This window comes from Psittacula echo (genome assembly GCF_963264785.1).
Source record: "Psittacula echo genome assembly, chromosome: 11".
In the NCBI taxonomy this organism is placed as follows: Eukaryota; Metazoa; Chordata; class Aves; order Psittaciformes; family Psittacidae; genus Psittacula; species Psittacula echo.
In genome coordinates, this window is record NC_137746.1 from 9,170,809 (window position 1) to 9,188,150 (window position 17,342).

General features: G+C 47.8%; 1 protein-coding gene across 1 annotated transcript; it reads left to right on the forward strand.

The window, feature by feature from the left end:
• The first annotated feature begins 2 nt into the window (after positions 1 to 2).
• On the forward strand, positions 3 to 16,346 carry FAF2 (Fas associated factor family member 2). The gene is made up of 11 exons (XM_080627138.1): positions 3 to 766; positions 8,131 to 8,199; positions 8,632 to 8,766; positions 9,463 to 9,539; positions 10,687 to 10,825; positions 12,135 to 12,220; positions 12,305 to 12,396; positions 13,814 to 13,991; positions 14,855 to 15,026; positions 15,238 to 15,381; positions 15,842 to 16,346. The coding sequence occupies exons 1-11, from the start codon at positions 704 to 706 to the stop codon at positions 16,022 to 16,024; spliced, it is 1,338 nt and encodes a 445-aa protein (XP_080483264.1). The 5' UTR covers positions 3 to 703; the 3' UTR covers positions 16,025 to 16,346.
• Positions 16,347 to 17,342: the final 996 nt, after the last annotated feature.

Below are 17,342 nucleotides of genomic sequence, written 5' to 3' on the forward strand. Positions count from 1 at the left end.
TCCCAGTGAACAGATTCCTGCACCGGCGCCGGCCGGAGCTGGTGTGGTCCCACTGCGGGCATAGGCGGGCAGAGCGGCTCGGTCCCCTTTCCCCACACTCGCAGGGCCGTGGTCCCGGGGTGCCGTCATCACCCAGGCGCGCACCCGTAGCTCTGCGGGGCAGGAGCGGGCGGCCCCTCACAACCACCATCTTGACTGGCGGCCGCCATCTTGGGTGGAGCCGCCGCCGTTAGAACCGGCGGCCCGGCGGGGTGGGAGGTGCCCCAGCAGGACGCATCGGGTGACAGGCAGCCCAGGCAGCGCTCGGGGGGCTCCAGCCCGCATCCCCCCGAACCCCGTCGGGCTCTAGGCTCCACTAGCGGGACCTGCTCCCATAGCTAAAGGCAGCCAACCCCATCCCGGCCGGCTCCGGAAACGCCTGAGCGGCTTTCGGCACGTTTCGGAACTCTTCGTGCGCCCATCGGGAACACCCGAGGGCAGCCAAGCCCCGTTGATGAGATTCGGTCATTTCCGGATAGGTCTGAGAGCGCTTCGGCTTTCTCCGGAACGCGGGCGAGCATTTCCGGTTACGACGGATAAAAGGCCATTGGCTTCGTAACGGCGCCGGGCGCTCGCGAGCTCCCTGGAGCCGGGGCGGAAGTGCGGGTAGTGGAGACGTCAGTTCCGGAGAGTGACGGAGCGGCGGGTCAGAGGCGGCGGCAACATGGCGGCGCCTGAGGAGCGGGAGCTGACGGCGGAGCAGACCGAGAAGCTCCTGCAGTTCCAGGTGCCGCGGTGCGGGGGGTCTGTGCTGGATGGCGGGAGCGGAGGAGGCGGTGCCGGACCCGCCTCACCGGCGCTGGGGGTCTGCCGACCTCCGCCGGGCTGGGGGAAACGGCGTTCACTGAGAGCTGAGGCAGGCCCAGCATGGAGCTGAGCGCGGGGTTGTCGGGCCGGGACTGGGTGAGGGGCGAGATGAGAGCGTCCGGCGGTCCCTGCCCTGGCGGAAACTCCCTGCGAGGGCGAGTGGAGCTCTTATGTTGGGGTCGGGCTCTGTCGGGCTGGGGCTTCGCTGAGGGGCGGCAGGTGCTATGCGTGCCCCGGGTGCTTCGTTAGGACTGGTTCTGTCATCGCTAACTGGGGAGGCAGGAAGTGACTGCTGAATAATAAACCTCATTAACTCCACACGAGAAAACTGCCTTGAAAAATCCCGGCCTTTTTATTCAGGTAGTCTGAAAAAATCCCTTTCCTGTCGTCAGTGGTGAATGGAGGAGTTTTTCCTGGAGCCTTGTGAGGGTCAGCCAGGGGGTTTCTGTGCTCTGTGGTTTCTCAGAAAATTGTTTCTCATCCTCATGGTTTGGTAATGCCTCTGCTGGGGGGAGGCCACTGGGGATTGTAATGATCTAATCTTGCTGTCTGCTGCATTAACGTGGGCTGGGTTGCTTAACCTTTGGCTTGCCAAGGATTCAGGGCTGTTCAGCAGCCGAATAATTAGAACAACCAATCTGTAGATGTGGTTTATTGTGGAGAAAACAGTGCTGTGGAGTTGGGAAACTTCAGGCTACTCAGTGAGAAGTAATTGAACATGTGGGTAATGAGAATGGTCTTCAGGTGTCTGGGATTGGTTCTGAATTGTAGGGCATCATGTGGTGTTCCTTGGATTGCAGAGTTCTTTTACAAAGACAGTGATGACTTTCAGGAGTGTTTTGTCTCATTTTGTAGCTTCGTATTAATTTTTGAGATTCTAGTTTGCAATGTTTTGGTGGGATGTGACTGTAGAACTACAGGGCTTAAAGAGATTTGAGAGGCATCCAGCCCTGCTGCCCTCAGCTGAGGTAGGTATTCCAGACAGATCTTGCCAAGCCTTTACCTCCAAGCCAGGGGGATTCAGCAATCTCCGGAAGTAGTCAGTGTGCTGCAGTGTGCTTTTGTGACTATAGCTCTGAGGAAACTTTTTCTTATGGATACCTTCTCTGAATCTTTACTGTAAATTAAGCTGTTTAGGCAATCTTAACTTGCAGAGTAAGGAGGCAGAGCAATGTTAACATTGCTTTCAGAGTGCTACCTTTTCCCTGGTAGGTACAGGAGGCTTGAGCTGCTGCCTTATGCTGCACATCTCTGTGCAAAAGCTGTCCTCCAGCTCCCATTCTCTTGCTGTAAGGTATCAGTGCTCATTAATCTCCTGAATGTGGACAGATGGGACCAGCTGCACTCATCAAGGTTTCTGTTGCTATTTTCAAAACCCTGTGGGCAGCTGTGAAACTGAAGAATCCTGTTTCCGGGTGTTACCTGGTGTTGCCATGGGCAGTAGGCTGGAGGGGAAGCAGGAGTCAGGAGGAGAGATTCATGTTTTAGTTCAGCTCCTGTTGAACCCTGGTTTGAAGTGGAGGGAAATGCTCCTTAGACCACAAAGGGAAGAAGATCCTCAGTTAGAAGACAGGTGTTGTCCACAGCCTGATGTGAAAGATCGAGTCCAGGAGGCTTTTGATCCTTGGATCCTCATTCCTCTGTCTTGTGGCATAGATGGTATTAGCTTTTCACCAGGGCTGTGCTAATGACAGCCTGCACTTGTGATTCCTTCTCATTTGGCACTTCCTTTCAGCAGGTGTGGGCTTATCCCTGCTTGTTTCTTTGAGATGAGATAGAATAAATCAGTCCACCTGCAAAAGATTTCTTATTTCCTTTAGGTGGACTCTGCTAAATAACATTTGCTGTTTGGAGGGGGTGGCTAACTCTCACTAAAATCCTTTGTACATTGCCATGGCAGCAAAACACTGCTTCAGGTGGCTTGTAAACCTTTCAGGGGTTCCTGTTGCCTTTACAGTGAGCACTTAAAGGATTTTCAAAGATAACTTTACATATTTGTTGTGCTGCACCATCATAAGTGATTTGTACAATACCCTGTGGTGGCAGAGCCTGGTACTTCCACAGAAGGTGGCTTGTCACTGCTATGTGAGTAAATCAGGAGAGAGGACTAAGAGAGAAGGGAGTGGGGAATAACAAAGATGAGGTGAGCCACAGCAGAAGGCCCTCAGCAGTGCTACACTTAAATGGGAAGCCTTGAGCAAGAGCTGTAGACTGAAATCCACCCAGCAAACAGCTGTTCTGGTTGAAAATCCTGTTGCCTTACACTGTTTGTCCTAGTTCTGCTTGAATTACTCCTCCCAAGGCAGAGAGGTGGATGCCTGCTTGCCTGTCTGTTGCGAGAGCTGTTGGGGTTACAGTTTGAATACCTGCTTTTCATGAATCCCACTGATGTTTGCTCGATATGCTTTGGTAGTGCTCATATAAGCAGCTCTGCTGGAAGAACGGTGAAAGCAGCAGCTCCCTTCCTGTGCATGGGGCTGGATTAGGGCAATTGTCTGCCACTCTGTGATGGCAGGTTAATGGAGGGGGGAGAAGGTACCACTATGGAGAGATAATTGGGCTAAACATGAAATAAAAGCAGCAGAGCACTCACTGTTGCCCACTTTCAGCCTCCCATTTGCTGCCAAAGCTTTGACTAATGTAAAGGAATAAAAGCATCTAAATTTTTCATCTGCCATGATCTGGCTGTGTTGACATCTGTAGAGAGAAACTTGATGTGAACAACTCAAGAAAGCTGTGGAGAATCCAGGTCCATTTGGGAGATGGAGGAAAGGGCAGAGCAGCTTTTGTAGGATCTTGTTATTGATCTGTGCCCATTACACTTGGGCTGATGTCTGATGTTCTAATATGCTAATGTAAAGTAATGGAGTGTTATTCACAAAGGCAAAGCTAGCACTCATGATACCATCTCTGACTTCAACTGGGGAAAACAAAAAGCTCAGGACTGGAAACATCTCTAAATTGAAGAGAAAGGAGGAAACAAACTCCAGGCATCTTTGCTATTCGGTGTATTGTGTATCAGTCAAAACCCTCACAAAGGCATTAGCTGTAATACACAAGGAGAAACTCCCTCAGTAAAGGCTTTCTCCTGCTTGAAGGCAGATGTTCTTTACTCCTGGAAACACAGTTCTCTGGAATTTGGCAGTGGGTTGGGAATTAAGAGCTGTGCCAGTTACTGTCCTGTGGATTTGCATCTCGATGTTTCAACATAGAAGTGTATCTGCAGAGGGAAGTTTCCTAAGTCCAGTTTACAACCTTTGTCCACTTTGTGTGCTTTTGAAGCACATGGAGTTTCATTTTCACTACATTATGGAGAAGATTGCAGCATTCTGAGCAGTCTCAAAGGTGAGAGATGCGTTTATTATATTCAGCAGCAGCTTCAGTATGTTTTAAGTAGCACTCTGCTTTCAGAGGTGTTTGAGATGGCAGTGTTGAACTTTCCTGGCATTTGTGGTGCTTAGTATCTTGGTTTTGGAAATATTATCCAGTTCTTGAGCTTGCATCTTCATTTATTTGAAGACATGAATCTGCTAGCTTAACGGGATTAATTTTACCTACTGGGGGCTTATCTTTTTCTTACTTACTACATCTAAGAGATACACTCTTTAAGATACACCCTTTAATGAGAGATTACAGCCAGCAGGAAACTAGTAGCGACTGATTTGAAGATACTGTTTATTCTCTTAGCCTTAATGATACTAATGAGATGCTCCTTTGTCTAATGTGAATAATGCAGTTTGCAGCTACTGCCAGAAATGCTGTAACTGGTGCAGTGGAAGTGATGTGGTGTTTCACGTTTCTGATCTGTGTCTGTGGCTAAAGTGAAGCAGTAGCTGTAGAAAGTGCTGAGATAACAGTATAAAAGGTTGTTAGGGATGATAAGGAACAGTATCAGTGCTCCCCAGCAAGTGTTATTCAGCTGACAGTTGAACTGTCTTCCTGCAGTTCCTTACGTTGGGTGCAAGTCATTCTGAACCCATATGTGTCTTCCAGAGCAGGCTGGAACTGTAGTGTGTCTTATGATGCATGTCAAGGTAACATTCAAAAAGGTGTTCAGTTTAAGGTGCCTTTACACAGGCAGGTTTTTCCCCGCAATGTTTGATTGTGCAGCTTCATTGATCAGGAGAGGCAGGAGCATGAGGCATGGTGCTGCTGGGCTGGTTCTGTCTCTTCTGTTCCTTGTTGAGAGCAACTGTATTGAGATGCTAAGGGGGGAAAAAAAGAGTTGATTCCCCTCCATAGAGAACTGCCATTGTCAAACTCTCACCAGCAGTGTTCCTGTTGCTGTAATGATGATGGGGAAGGGGTGAAGTTTACTCCCTTGTGCTCTGTTTCAGACCTACTGAGCAAATGCTGCAGTGCTTCAGTCCTCATTAGGTGCATGTTTGTACTGCTTCCTGGCTGTTGCTTTGGTGCTGCTTTCTGACCTAAAACTGCTAAAACATTTGCATAATCTAAAAAGGAGAGAATGTTCAGCCATGAAGCTCTGTTGTTAGTTTAGAAACAAAGGTGTGAATGAGTTTCTGGAGCTTCTTGTTGTGATTTAGACCCAGCTGGCAACTAAGTACCATGAGCTGCTCACTCCTTCCTTCTTCCCGTGGTGCGATGGGGAGGAGAGTCAGAAAAAGGTAAAACCTAGGCATTGAGATAAGAGCAGTTTAATAATTGAAATAAACTAAAATATAATAATAATTGTAATGAAAAGGCAGACAACAAAAAGTTGGGAATAAAACCCAAGAAAGACAAGTGATGCTCAACACAGTTGCCCACCCCCTGCTGACTGATGCCCAGCTTGTCCCCAGGCAGTGACTGCTGGCTCCCAGCCAGTTCCCCCCAGTTTCTATACTGGGCATGGTGGTCTATGGTATGGAATATCCCTTGGGATAGTTCGGGTCAGCTGTCCTGGCTGTGCCTCCTGGTTTTTGTGCCTCTGCTCACTGGCAGAGCATGAGAACCTGAAAAGTCCTTGATCAGGGTAAGCACTGCATAACAACATCTAAAACATCCGTGTGGTACCAGTGTTATTCTCACACTAAAGCCACAGCACAGCACCAGCTACTAGGAGGAAAATTAACTCTACTCCAGCTGAAACCAGGACACTTGGAAATCTTGCAAACACCAGCAGAATTTCCAGGCTGTTCAGGAATGTTGATCAGAGACTTTCAAGGCTTTGAAAAACATAAGATTGTGACTGTTGTAAAATCAAATAATTGAGTAAATTGCAGGTGCCTTTTAAGATGTCTTTCTACAATCTGTTGTCCTTCTACCAGAACAATGGAGTGCTTCTCTTAGAGTTTGTGGTAAAAAAAGTCAGAATGCAAAGTCTAACTTTTACTCAGTGAAGCACATCTTTAAAGAAAGACGGTTAAACTAAAGCACTAAATCATGAAGCTGAGCAATAAGCGAAGGTGTTCCAACAGCAACAGCTGAGTTCCTGAGCTTTATTTCTTCTGTGGAATTTACTTGCAAGGTACTCCCTTGCAAGGACTTACATTTTAATACATTTTTATACACCACTGGGCAGTGACTTGAAGTGCACTTTTCTGAGCAGCTCCAGTAGCATAGTGAATGTCAGCAATGCTTTGAGCAGTCCAGTTCTGTAGAATAAAACAATGGTGTTTGCCCAGTAGGTTGGGCGAAAGGTAGAAATCTGTGGAGACTTCATGAAAAAGAAGCCAAGAAATGCTCACAAGTTTGAACTGAGCCCAGAGACTGAATAGGCCATTTGTCCACTGCATTACTTGGGTGGAAATAGCATGTGGAATGTATGAATGGGGGTAGGGAAGGGAATAGATGCACTATCCTTCTCCAGTAGAAAAAACAATTCGGTGCATTCTGAAGTGATCAGTTTGTCCAGACTGCCCCTGGGGCTTTTAAATGGAGCAAGGAATGGGGGAGATAAAGAGCAGAATTTAATAGGCTTGCTATTGCTACCCCTTCTTGAGCCATCCAGGGAGCTGCAGCCTCTGGGTTACACCAGCTGCCTGGGATGGTGTCTGGAGAGAAGTCAGCCAGGTGAGAACATGGAGCATTAAGAATCTGTGGAGTTCTCCTGTCAAAAATTACCTTGCTGGAGTAATTGTCACATTTCAGCACTCTCCTTCCATCACCAGCACGTTTTTGTGTTGAATTTGTTATGCTGCTTGTGACAATTATTGTCATTGGTTGCGCCATTTGAATAGCTCTTTCTGAAGGGAGTGCTGTTTCCTTGGCTTTCTGTAGTCCAGTTTAAAAAAGAAACCCAAACTTAGTTTAATTTAAAATAAAAGCAGTTTTCTTCAAAATTGCAGCACTCTTAATGGTGTTTAATTCTTAATGAGCTTTCACTGATGGGTTCAGAGGATTATTAAAAGGGTGGCATCACATTTGTGGCTTTCCTATGGAAGTGCTTTGGCTCTGTGGCGAGAAGGGAGGTTTACAGATCTGAAATGCCTGTTCAAACACCTCACAGCGAGTAGTGTGGGGAGAGATGTGTTGCTGTGGCACAGTGACAGAGATGTTCACTGCAGCAGAGATTTGCCTCCATTCAAGGGGTGCTGACGTGGCTTCCTGTAATAACAAACACTGTCGTTTGATCTCTTGCACAGAAGTTCTAATTGGCATGGGGTTAAAATGCACCTTCCAAACACTGGTGTGAGAGCCCAGTGTCTCTGAGGTCTGTCAGTGTATTTGGACTGTTTATTCTGCTTTGGGTCTTGTCTGTGCTGGACTGGATTTAAATGTTTTTACTACAGCATGCCCTGTGATGTGGGAAAACTCCTTCATTGGTGCCTCATTTTGGGTTTAGTCTCTGTTTGTGCTTGTAGTGAGTGAAGTAATGGTCATCTTGGGTTTTCAGAAATGCTCTGCCTGTCTTTTGTATTGATGCTTTGTGGTGGTGTTTGAGGGCATATCCTTCCAGAGTGAAACTTGTGGGCAATGTTATGTTAGACTGGGCTGAGTGCATTTGTAGTAACAGACCTTGGGCATTGCTAACAATTGACTAATGCTGGAAGAGTGCAAAGGCCTGTTTGAGGTCTCTTGTGTGCTTATGGATTTGGGTTGGCTCAAGTTGCTCTGCTCATAAACTGAGAGCAGAGCACTTTAGAGTATTGTGGCAATGTGTTGCAGTAACTCCTGTCTGTGCTCATGTGTTGGAAAGAACAGTAAAAATACAGCACTTCCCTGGCACTTGCCTTAGAAACAGAGAATTGTTTAGGTTGGAATAGACCTTTAAGATCATTGAGTCCAGCTGTAAACACTACCATGGCCACCACTAAACCTGCTTTTATTCTCCTCCTTTAGGACCTAACTGGCATAGAGTCCATGGACCAGTGTCGTCACACATTGGAGCAGCACAACTGGAACATAGAGGTACCTCTGCAGAGAGGATTTGTAGCAGTTTCCGAGTCCTTGGGTTAAGTAGAGAATTCTGTTGGGAGGGGGAGCACTACTGGTAAGCTTTAACCTGTCAACCCCTGAATTTACACTAGTAGCTCTATAACAGTATCTTGATGCATCTGGAGAGCTGGTTTCAGGAGCACACAGCAGAGTTATGGCTGTGCAGTCACTTGACTGGCATATGTCCTGTAGCAGTGTACAGGCTGCCATGGAGAGGGCTTTCACTCCAGAAGAGAGTATTGGTGGTTATAGTTTGTAATGAGTTGTGCTTATCCAGTGCTTTGGGGCTATGGACAAATCATACTTGCTGTTAGTGTCCAAAGTATAAAAAAAAAAAAACCACCACAACGTTTTCTGCCATCCTTAAGTGTCTAAAAACTCCCTTTGCTCTTTCTTGTGTCAAAGGCAGCTGTACAGGACCGACTAAATGAACAAGAGGGTGTCCCAAGTGTCTTTAATCCTCCTCCATCCCGGCCGTTGCAGGTCAATACAGCTGACCACAGGATCTACAGCTACGTTGTCTCAAGGCCACAACCAAGGGCAAGTTATCTTGTAGTGGATTTTGTCCAGATTCTTGAGTGACTCTGGGAACAGCAGAACTTGAAAGCAGGGAAAGGAGTTGTTTTCATTGTATGGTGTTATCTCCTTTCTAAATATGTTGCCTTTTGAAAACAAAATGTAGAGCTTCAGTCTCTATTACTGCTGCAGGCATTTTCTCTGTGGTGTGATTCACGCTATGAAACAACATTCTTTGTGTCATAGAATGACTTGCTGTGGTGTAGTCAAGCTTTTTGATCAGTTCAGTTGGAACAAAGGACTGTCTGCTTCATATGGTAGACTGATAATGGGAGTTTTATCTTTTAGAGCCCCTTAAAATGTATATTAACTTCAATACAGTATCAGTGACTTGCATTAGTGTTTCACAAACAGGCTTGCATGAGCGCCTCTTAGACTCCGTGCTGTTAATCCCTTTGTACAGTTAAGAAAATTAGCACAGAGCAAAAGCATTGCTGCTTGAATAGTGATGCTGGTTTTTAGACATGTCATGTTAAATTCTGTATGAACCATGTCAGTCACTTACATGTGATTTAATGTGTCTGAAGCCATAAATATTGCTGAGCTTCTTTGCAGTGGTTGGAGCACTGATGTTCCCATGTGTGATTGGTGTTGGGGGACAGCTTTAACAGGTCTGATCCTGAGGTGGAGACTGTTGTGATCCTTTGTTTGTAATTGCAGGGCCTGTTAGGATGGGGTTACTACTTCATAATGCTTCCATTCCGATTCACCTATTACACATTACTTGATATATTTAGGTAAGTATTTTTTGTGCTGACTCATGTACTGACTGCATCAAGACACACAAGCTTGGATTTGGCTGTACCTCTGTGACTTGGATGTTTAATGGCAGATTTTTCCATTTATTTGCTCAGCTGGGCTTTATCTGTAGCCTTGTAAGGTTCCTGCACTGTTTTGTAAGAAATAATCTTTATTGTAGAGAAAAAGAGCATCTTGTAGCTCTGTAAATTAAATATTGAATCGGAGTTGTAACTCCATATGGCTTTACAGTTGGAGTGCCATGCAAAGGAAATGCAAAACAGGATCAAACTGTCCAGTGTTCTTGGACAAACAGCTTGATCAGAATCATGTCCCAGTGGGCTGGGCTGCAGGTTAGCCTGCCCTAATCCCTGTACTTGGTAAAACCCAGAGTGTAAACACCTCTGGGTCCCCCTTCAGTGTCTGTTGCCTCTTCTCCATTTACTGCCCTGAAGGGCAAGTTCATCCTTATGGCGTTGATGGAGAGAAAAGGGAATGCTGACATGTGATAAATATCCAGCAGTCCCAGTCCTGCCATCTGCATCGGTTTGGCTGTTTCCTCTGGTGTATTACTTTTTTTCCACCTTAAAGACTTTTCCAAAGTTCAGTGTAATTTCTGCACATCAATAGAACCAGATAACATTGATACCTCCCTTGCAGTGAAGCTTTTTCAGCCTTAGAGGACTGACTGTTGCTTCTGTGTGCATTGGACTCCTGGTGTAATGTTCCCTTTCTGCAGCTCTTTGCATTCTGGAATTGTTAGTCTTGGAATAGCAGAAATGCAGTTTTCAAAGTTACCTGGACAAAACTGTGTGGCTTTTAACAGCCCAGCTTTGGCTAAATTCCTCAAAATTCATAGTGTTGGTATGGCTTATGCCTGATGCTTCAGAGGAAGTCAAAATTGTCAATCACACAAAATTCAGATACACACTGATGGCATGAGATGATATTTGCCTGGGGGATGGTTTTTGTAGCAGTGGTATCAGTTTGCAGCAGGTGGCAGTTTAGGTTGTGATTACAAATGTTCTAGGGTCTCAGCTGTGACTTTTTTCCTCCCTTATGAATTACCAGTGACTCTGTGGAAAAGAAAACCTGTTCTTCAAAAAGTCAGTAAGCTGAATTCAGTGTCCTTTGCTTCCTTCCTAGGTTTGCTCTGCGTTTTATACGCCCTGATCCTCGTAGTCGGGTCACTGACCCAGTGGGGGACATTATTTCATTTATTCATATGTTTGAGGAAAAATATGGGAGGATACACCCTGTCTTCTACCAGGGAACTTACAGCCAGGTCAGTGTCACATGTTGGTGCATAGATCCTGGGGAGATGGAGAGTGGGGATTTGCCAGACAGTATCAGGGCCTACCTGGCAAAATCACTTTTTATCTAAAAGTTTAGTGTTTGTCCCCTGACTCTAACAGGGTAATGGAGAGTTGGGGAACAAGTGTATTGGAAAACCAGTGTCTGCCAGGCTTGATGGTATGCTGAGTCCACAAAGTTGGAAAGCAAAGCTGCTCTGAGTGTTCCTCGACCGTCTGTACAGTCCTGTAGCTGGCAGCTATTCTTTGTAATGCTGCCTTTGTTTTTATAAACTGATGTGGTATGCTGGAGTCTGTCCTTCTGTTCACCAAATTGGGACTGACTGCCTGGGCTTGTATTACAATGCAACTCCAGAATCTGGGATGAAACCTCAAAATTGTGAGAGGGAGCCCTGGAAGAAATTATGGAAGGTGAGAGTTCTGCATGTTAGACCTGGATTCATGGTGCCCTCTGTAAAAGAGGAATGCTCAATGGATGCTGCCTCTTCTGCAGCTTCTCTCAGCCTGGCTGAGGGAAGGGCCTCCTGCAGCAGTGCATCCCAGCAGACAGTTGGATCAGCACTGCTTCCTGTGTGCCAGGAAGGAATGTGGAGTCTGTATCTGCTCCACACTGCACAGTGATGGAGCTCAATGCCTCCACAGCTCTTCTGGCTCCTCTGTCTTGCCTGGAATCCAAACTTCCATAGCCATGGAATGGTTAGGCTACCAAAACTCAGTGCTAGTAAAACAGGGAGCTTATTGTGCACTTATCCTGTGGTCTCATTAAGAAACGGTCTAGTTAAGAAATGGGTTTGTGGAGAAGAGACTGTAATGGAAAAAGGGGCTTTCTTTTGTTTGCCTTTTGCTCTGTTGGGGACTGCAGCGTTATTAAGTTATCTTTTTTTAGTAGCATTTTCATTTGATGTTTTCTGAAGATTGTGTCCTGTATGGGCTCAAGTGGGATGCTCATCCTTGGCTGCTGGGAGACTGAGGGATGAAGGAGGGTTCTTCACTGCAGCTGGTCTGGCAGGGCAGTGGGGGGGTGTGGTTTTGCGCTGAGTTCAGTGTTCTCCAAAGGCACCTCCTGAAAGGAGTGTGAGGGGACACCACTGTAGCCCTCTTAAATGAGGGTTTAGTCAGCAGGTCTGACAGGTTCATGCTCCACTGTTGCTTCATTAAAACCATGCTAATGGCAGAGTAATGGCCCAGGTAAATGTTGTGGAGCTGTGTCTCACATTGTGGATGCTGCCTTCACCTTGCCTAGAGCCCCTTTAATGTTACCTTCTCTGCTCTTCTGCCAAGGCACTGAATGATGCCAAGCGGGAGCTACGCTTCCTGTTGGTTTATCTTCATGGAGATGACCACCAAGACACGGATGAATTCTGCCGGTAGGTAGGAGAATGTTAGAACCAAAAGGTTATCTTGGCACTTTAAATGCAGCTTCACTAACACAATCTCTTCTCGTCCCTTAGCAATACACTGTGTGTACCTGAGGTGATCACCCTCATAAACACCAGAATGCTCTTCTGGGCTTGTTCAACCAACAAACCAGAGGGGTACAGAGGTGAGTGTTTCCCTCTTGCACTTTACCTGTCCCCTCCTGACAAGTCAAATGCTCTTTGACCACCAAAATGTGTGTGAAATGCACTGTTGGATTTTGTGCAAGCAGACAAGAGATTTCAGGGTTGCATGGGGAAATACATGCTTGGATGCCAGGAAAATGCCTTCTGCTCTTTGCCTCCGCTGTCTGTATGTTTCTGGGCAGTCCTGGTGCTGTGCTCTCTGCTGTGGGCCTTCAGGCTGCTTTCAGTGCCTTGTTAATGGGAGTTAGTGGGTGTGTGCTGAGGATTAAACTGGTGCAGAAACAAGTATCTGACTAGCTGTGCCCTTAACACTGGCTAGTGTTATGCCTGAAGCCAGGAGTGACTTGTTAGGTGCATTCTTCCCTTTCTGAGACATACATGTTTACTCCACACCCAGTCTCTCTGTCTCCTCGAAAGTTCTCGGTGAGCTCCTTCTAAGTACTGTCTTTCAGAGCTGTTGATGCCTGGCCTGCCAGTGTTCTGGTAGGGTTTTGCTGCAAATGGAGCCTTTCCCAAGTTCTGTTCATGTCTCCTGTGTTGCTTCTCTCCTGCTGTGAAACAGGAAGGGTCAGGCCAGGAGTTCTGGAGTACTAAATCTGAGTCATTCTCGGCTTCATAGTTCAGCTACCAGCTAAGGACTCCTTGAAAGAGTGGCTTTCTAAGGAGACATTCTTTTACTTACTGCTGTTTCATTGCTGCAATGCTTTGGAGTCACAGCCTAGAAAGCAGAGCTGGAAGGGATTGTGGCCTTTCATTTAATCCATGGGGTGCTCTGGTTTCATTTGAAGGGCTCCACTGGTAATCACTGCTCCAAGCTGCATGTTGTGCCATGCGTGTTTTGAGGAGGAGGTGATCAGCAGCCATAGGTGAACAGTACCTTAAAAGCTCCTGAACTGCTTCATTCCTTGCCCCAAGACAGAGCCCACTTCTGGCAAAACCAACTTGGATTTCTTCAGAAATGTCCAGAATGGGCACTGTCATCTGCCCATGATGGTGTTTTCCAGAGTATGGCCACCCTTAATCATCTCAGCAAGTGTTCCCCTGTGCTTGACCAGTGTTTGTTTTCCTGCAGTTTATGCCTGGGGCTTTTTGTTCTGTTCTGAATGGACATTAAGAGCAGTTTACTTCCTTCCTGTTTGAATGCAAGAACCTTTTTGGTCACTTGAAAGCTTATTTTTTTCCCCTTCAGTCTCTATGCTCCAAACCACTTCCTCCCTTTGCTAGTTTATAGGGTTTAGTTTGACAAAATGGAGGCTGAGGCCTCCTGTGCCTTGATAGAGATAGTGGCTGTAGAAGCTGCTTTGGTGATGGGAAGGCCTTTGGTGATGGGAAATGTTTGCGCTGTACCCCTCGCTGGCCCTTCTGGATGGAGCAGTGATGGTCGTGCCTGTTTCCCAGTCTCCCAGGCTCTGCGAGAGAACACGTACCCATTCCTGGCTGTGATCATGCTGAAGGATCGCAGGATGACAGTAGTTGGGCGGCTGGAAGGCCTCATCCAGGCTGATGACCTCATTAATCAACTGATGTTCATCATGGATGCCAACCAGACATACCTGGTGTCTGAACGCCTGGAAAGGTATGATGGGACCTAAGCTCCAGTTATGCATGGAGGTATGCTCTGCTCTGTTCTGCCCTCCCTCCAGACACCATTTGTAGGCAAACAGTGTGTTATCTCCTGTCCTGTAACATATCCCATGGGCTCCTCTCTTCCCAGTGGGATCACTGGTCCATAAATTTAGATCGTCCTACAGCCAGGGAGCTGGATGTGTTGCCCACAACTGAAAGGTGGGTGTGAGTACTCTGCTGTTCTCTGCAGCTGGGGCAGACCCTTAGCATGCTGGAGCTTTGCAGGTAGAGCTGAGATGATGGTAGAAGCCAAGTGGGAGCGAAGGCACTGCAGCCAGTTGGTGAGCAAGAGCTGCTGCTTGGGATGGCTGTCCTGAATTCTGTGTTTCTGGTAGTGTCTCATGAGCAGGAGCTCCAGCCCCTCATAACTCTGTAGGGATCTGCAGACTCTGTCCAAAGTAGGGTGGTGCCCTATGGTCTTCTGTCTGCCCCTCCTCTGCCCCATGCTTTCTGGGGAGACCCAGTAACGTTTTGATGCCTCTGGTTTCTGAATTGTGCAAAGAATTAGCTTGAGGAGGTAAAACTGTGAAGAGCCTCAAGTATGAGGCAGAAATCCTGGGCACTGTTAATGTGCTGTTCATTCTGCTGTGCTGCAGTGGGTGAGAAATGGTCTGTGTTCAGTTCATGTCGACTCAACTGAGGGGACACAGTTTGTGTGCTGGGGATGTGGAAACCCTGCTTCCCTTTCCAGAGCTTGTGGTGCTCCTGAGGCATTACCTGATGTGTGTGCTCCTATGAGCTTGAGGCTGTACTTGCACCCTCAGGTCTGCCATGAGCCTGCTAGCCCTGACTGCTCCCTGCTCATGTTTGCAGGGAAGAGAGGAACCAAACCCAAGTCCTGAGGCAGCAGCAGGATGAAGCATATCTCGCATCCTTACGTGCGGACCAGGAAAAGGAGCGCAAGAAGAAGGAGGAATGGGAAATGAAGAAGAGGAAGGAGGAGGAAGTGCAGCAGCAAAAACTAGCAGAGGAGAGACGGCGGCAGGTGAGAGCAAAAGGAGTGCTAGAGAGGCTGCTGTGCCCTGTGGGGTGCTCACCCTGTTTAGGAGCAGTGCCTGCAATAGAGCTTCTCTTGGAGCTGCTTGTCTAGCTCAGAGCTTGAGTGTCCTCAAAGCTTCCTGGAGCGGCTGTCCTGCAAGGGACAAGCACAGAGGCCAGTTCAGTGCTGCCCACTGCCCCTTCCCTCTCCTTTGCAGACGCTGCAGGAGGAGAAGGAGCGCAAGTCGGAATGCCTTCCTCCCGAGCCGCATCCCGATGACCCAGACAGCGTCAAGATCATTTTCAAGCTGCCTAACGATTCCAGAGTGGAGCGGCGATTCCACTTCACACAATCCTTGACGGTGAGCTTGGGGCAGAGCTGATGGGGCTTCCCAGGGTATAAGAGGGTCAAGAGATTCTCCAGGTGACTCAGCAAAGCATTGATTCCATTGGACTTTGGCAAATGGTGACTTTTGCCAAAAGCCTCAGCAGGCAGAGGTGTTCCTGGGTAGGGAGGGTGTCGTGGGGCCTGGACCCACCAGCTTAAAAGAGATTAGAGGGGAAACGGAAGAAACTTTCTTCTCTTGGGACTCTGGTTGTTCTCTATTAAATAATGGTGTAGGGAGAGCCAGAAACAATATCTGGACTTCCCAGGCGCTCTGACAAGTCCCGTTTCATACAATCTAAGAAAATGGGTGTCTTATGTCTGCAGTGCAGTGATGGTGCAAATTCGGTACTGCTCCCCCCGTGAGATGCCATGGCTGCAGCCTGGCTGTGGCATTGCTCCCCCCGCTGGCAGTTATTCCTGTGCTTCTTTCCCAGGTGATCCACGACTTCCTGTTCTCCTTGAAAGAAAGCCCTGAAAAGTTCCAGATTGAGGCCAACTTCCCTCGCCGGGTCCTGCCCTGCCTCCCCACAGAGGAGTGGCCCAACCCACCCACATTGCAGGAGGCCGGACTCAGCCACACGGAAGTCCTCTTTGTGCAGGACCTCACGGACGATTGATGCTTCTTTCCAGCAGCCACACCATGGAAAGAGAAATTCATATTATTATTATAATACAATATTTTTTTTAAGTGACTGCATACAAAAAGAGGGATCAGAGACCACATGGCCTGTGCTGAGTGTGTGTGCACTGGCGAGAGGAAGTGTGTGTGCGTGTGTCCTCACACACCCCTGTGCACAGCCATCCCCTACACTTGGAGGGCAGAGAGGGAGGGGAGCTGGTGTTGCCCCTCCGTCCTCCCTGGGGAGGACCAGGAATGGCAGCTCTTGGGAATTCTTGCTTTTATTGACGACAGTAATAATAAAACCCCGACAACCTGAACATCTCATGAAGATTTTGATACTGCTGCTCCTGACAGCCGGAACACCGGGCACCTGAATGTGCTAGGAGAGGGGTGGGAAGGGCTGGACAGAATCTCTTCAGCTTCCCTCCGTGTATAAATATTTTTCCTTTTAATATTTCTCTTGCTTTGTAATGACCAAAGGAGAAAGGGGGTTGACTATAGTATTAACTTTTTTGATAAAGAGCTGGTTTGATTCTTACCCATGTGGGGTCTTGCCCAGGGTTCTTAGCCTGCGTAGTGTAATAAACTCTGCCTCTAGCATGTCTGTGCCAATGCTGTCTGCCTATGCCCCCTGCCCCAGCTGGGCACGAGGGAGGGGTTTCCAGCTGCTGCACCTCAACTGTTGGCCTTGAACTGGTCCTTTTGTGCTGTGTGAGACAGGAGCATGCACAGCACAGGGGAGCCAGTGCTGAGGTTGCTGCGGGCCTGGGGCAAAGAGCTCTGGGCTGAGGCTGGACAGGAGGGAAATGGCCCTTCCTCTGCTTGTAGGGCTGGCTAAGCCCTTCTTGCTCAAGTTTGAGGTGAAAAGATGACACACAAAGTGGGTGTAAGCCTATTGCCCCTGGGACTTGGTCATGGCTGAGCTGTGGTGCTGTCAGCTCCTGCCCAAAGGAAAAGGGGTGTTGGCATGTTCCTTTCATACCCGCTGGTCACCTTTCTGAACAGGTAGCCATGTGCTTGTGCCGGCATGAAGCACAGAAGGAAGCAGGGAGCTCTCTCCATCCCACCATTTCTGCAAGCTGTAGCAAATCAATCCTACTTCCCTGGTGGCTACAGGCTTTTTTAACAGGGAGAAGGGATCTTTCATTTTTCTCCCAAGAGCTCTTCACCCTTTCTGCCCTTCTGGAGCAGCTTGGTTTGGGGAGTAGCAGCCTTGCTCTCATCCTTAGGGATCTGGAGCTCCTGCCCTCCTGTTACAGGTGTGGTGGTGGATGTGTCTGTTCCCTCTGCTTGAAGTGCCAGCCTGGGGTTGC

Excerpts from the sequence above, each read along its gene's own strand:
- FAF2 (XM_080627138.1), top strand. The coding sequence starts at position 704 with ATGGCGGCGCCTGAGGAGCGGGAGCTGACGGCGGAGCAGACCGAGAAG. Across the intron at positions 8,767-9,462 it reads TCTCAAGGCCACAACCAAGG|GGCCTGTTAGGATGGGGTTA; the intron begins GCAAGTTATCTT and ends TTGTAATTGCAG. Across the intron at positions 15,382-15,841 it reads ACTTCACACAATCCTTGACG|GTGATCCACGACTTCCTGTT; the intron begins GTGAGCTTGGGG and ends CTTCTTTCCCAG.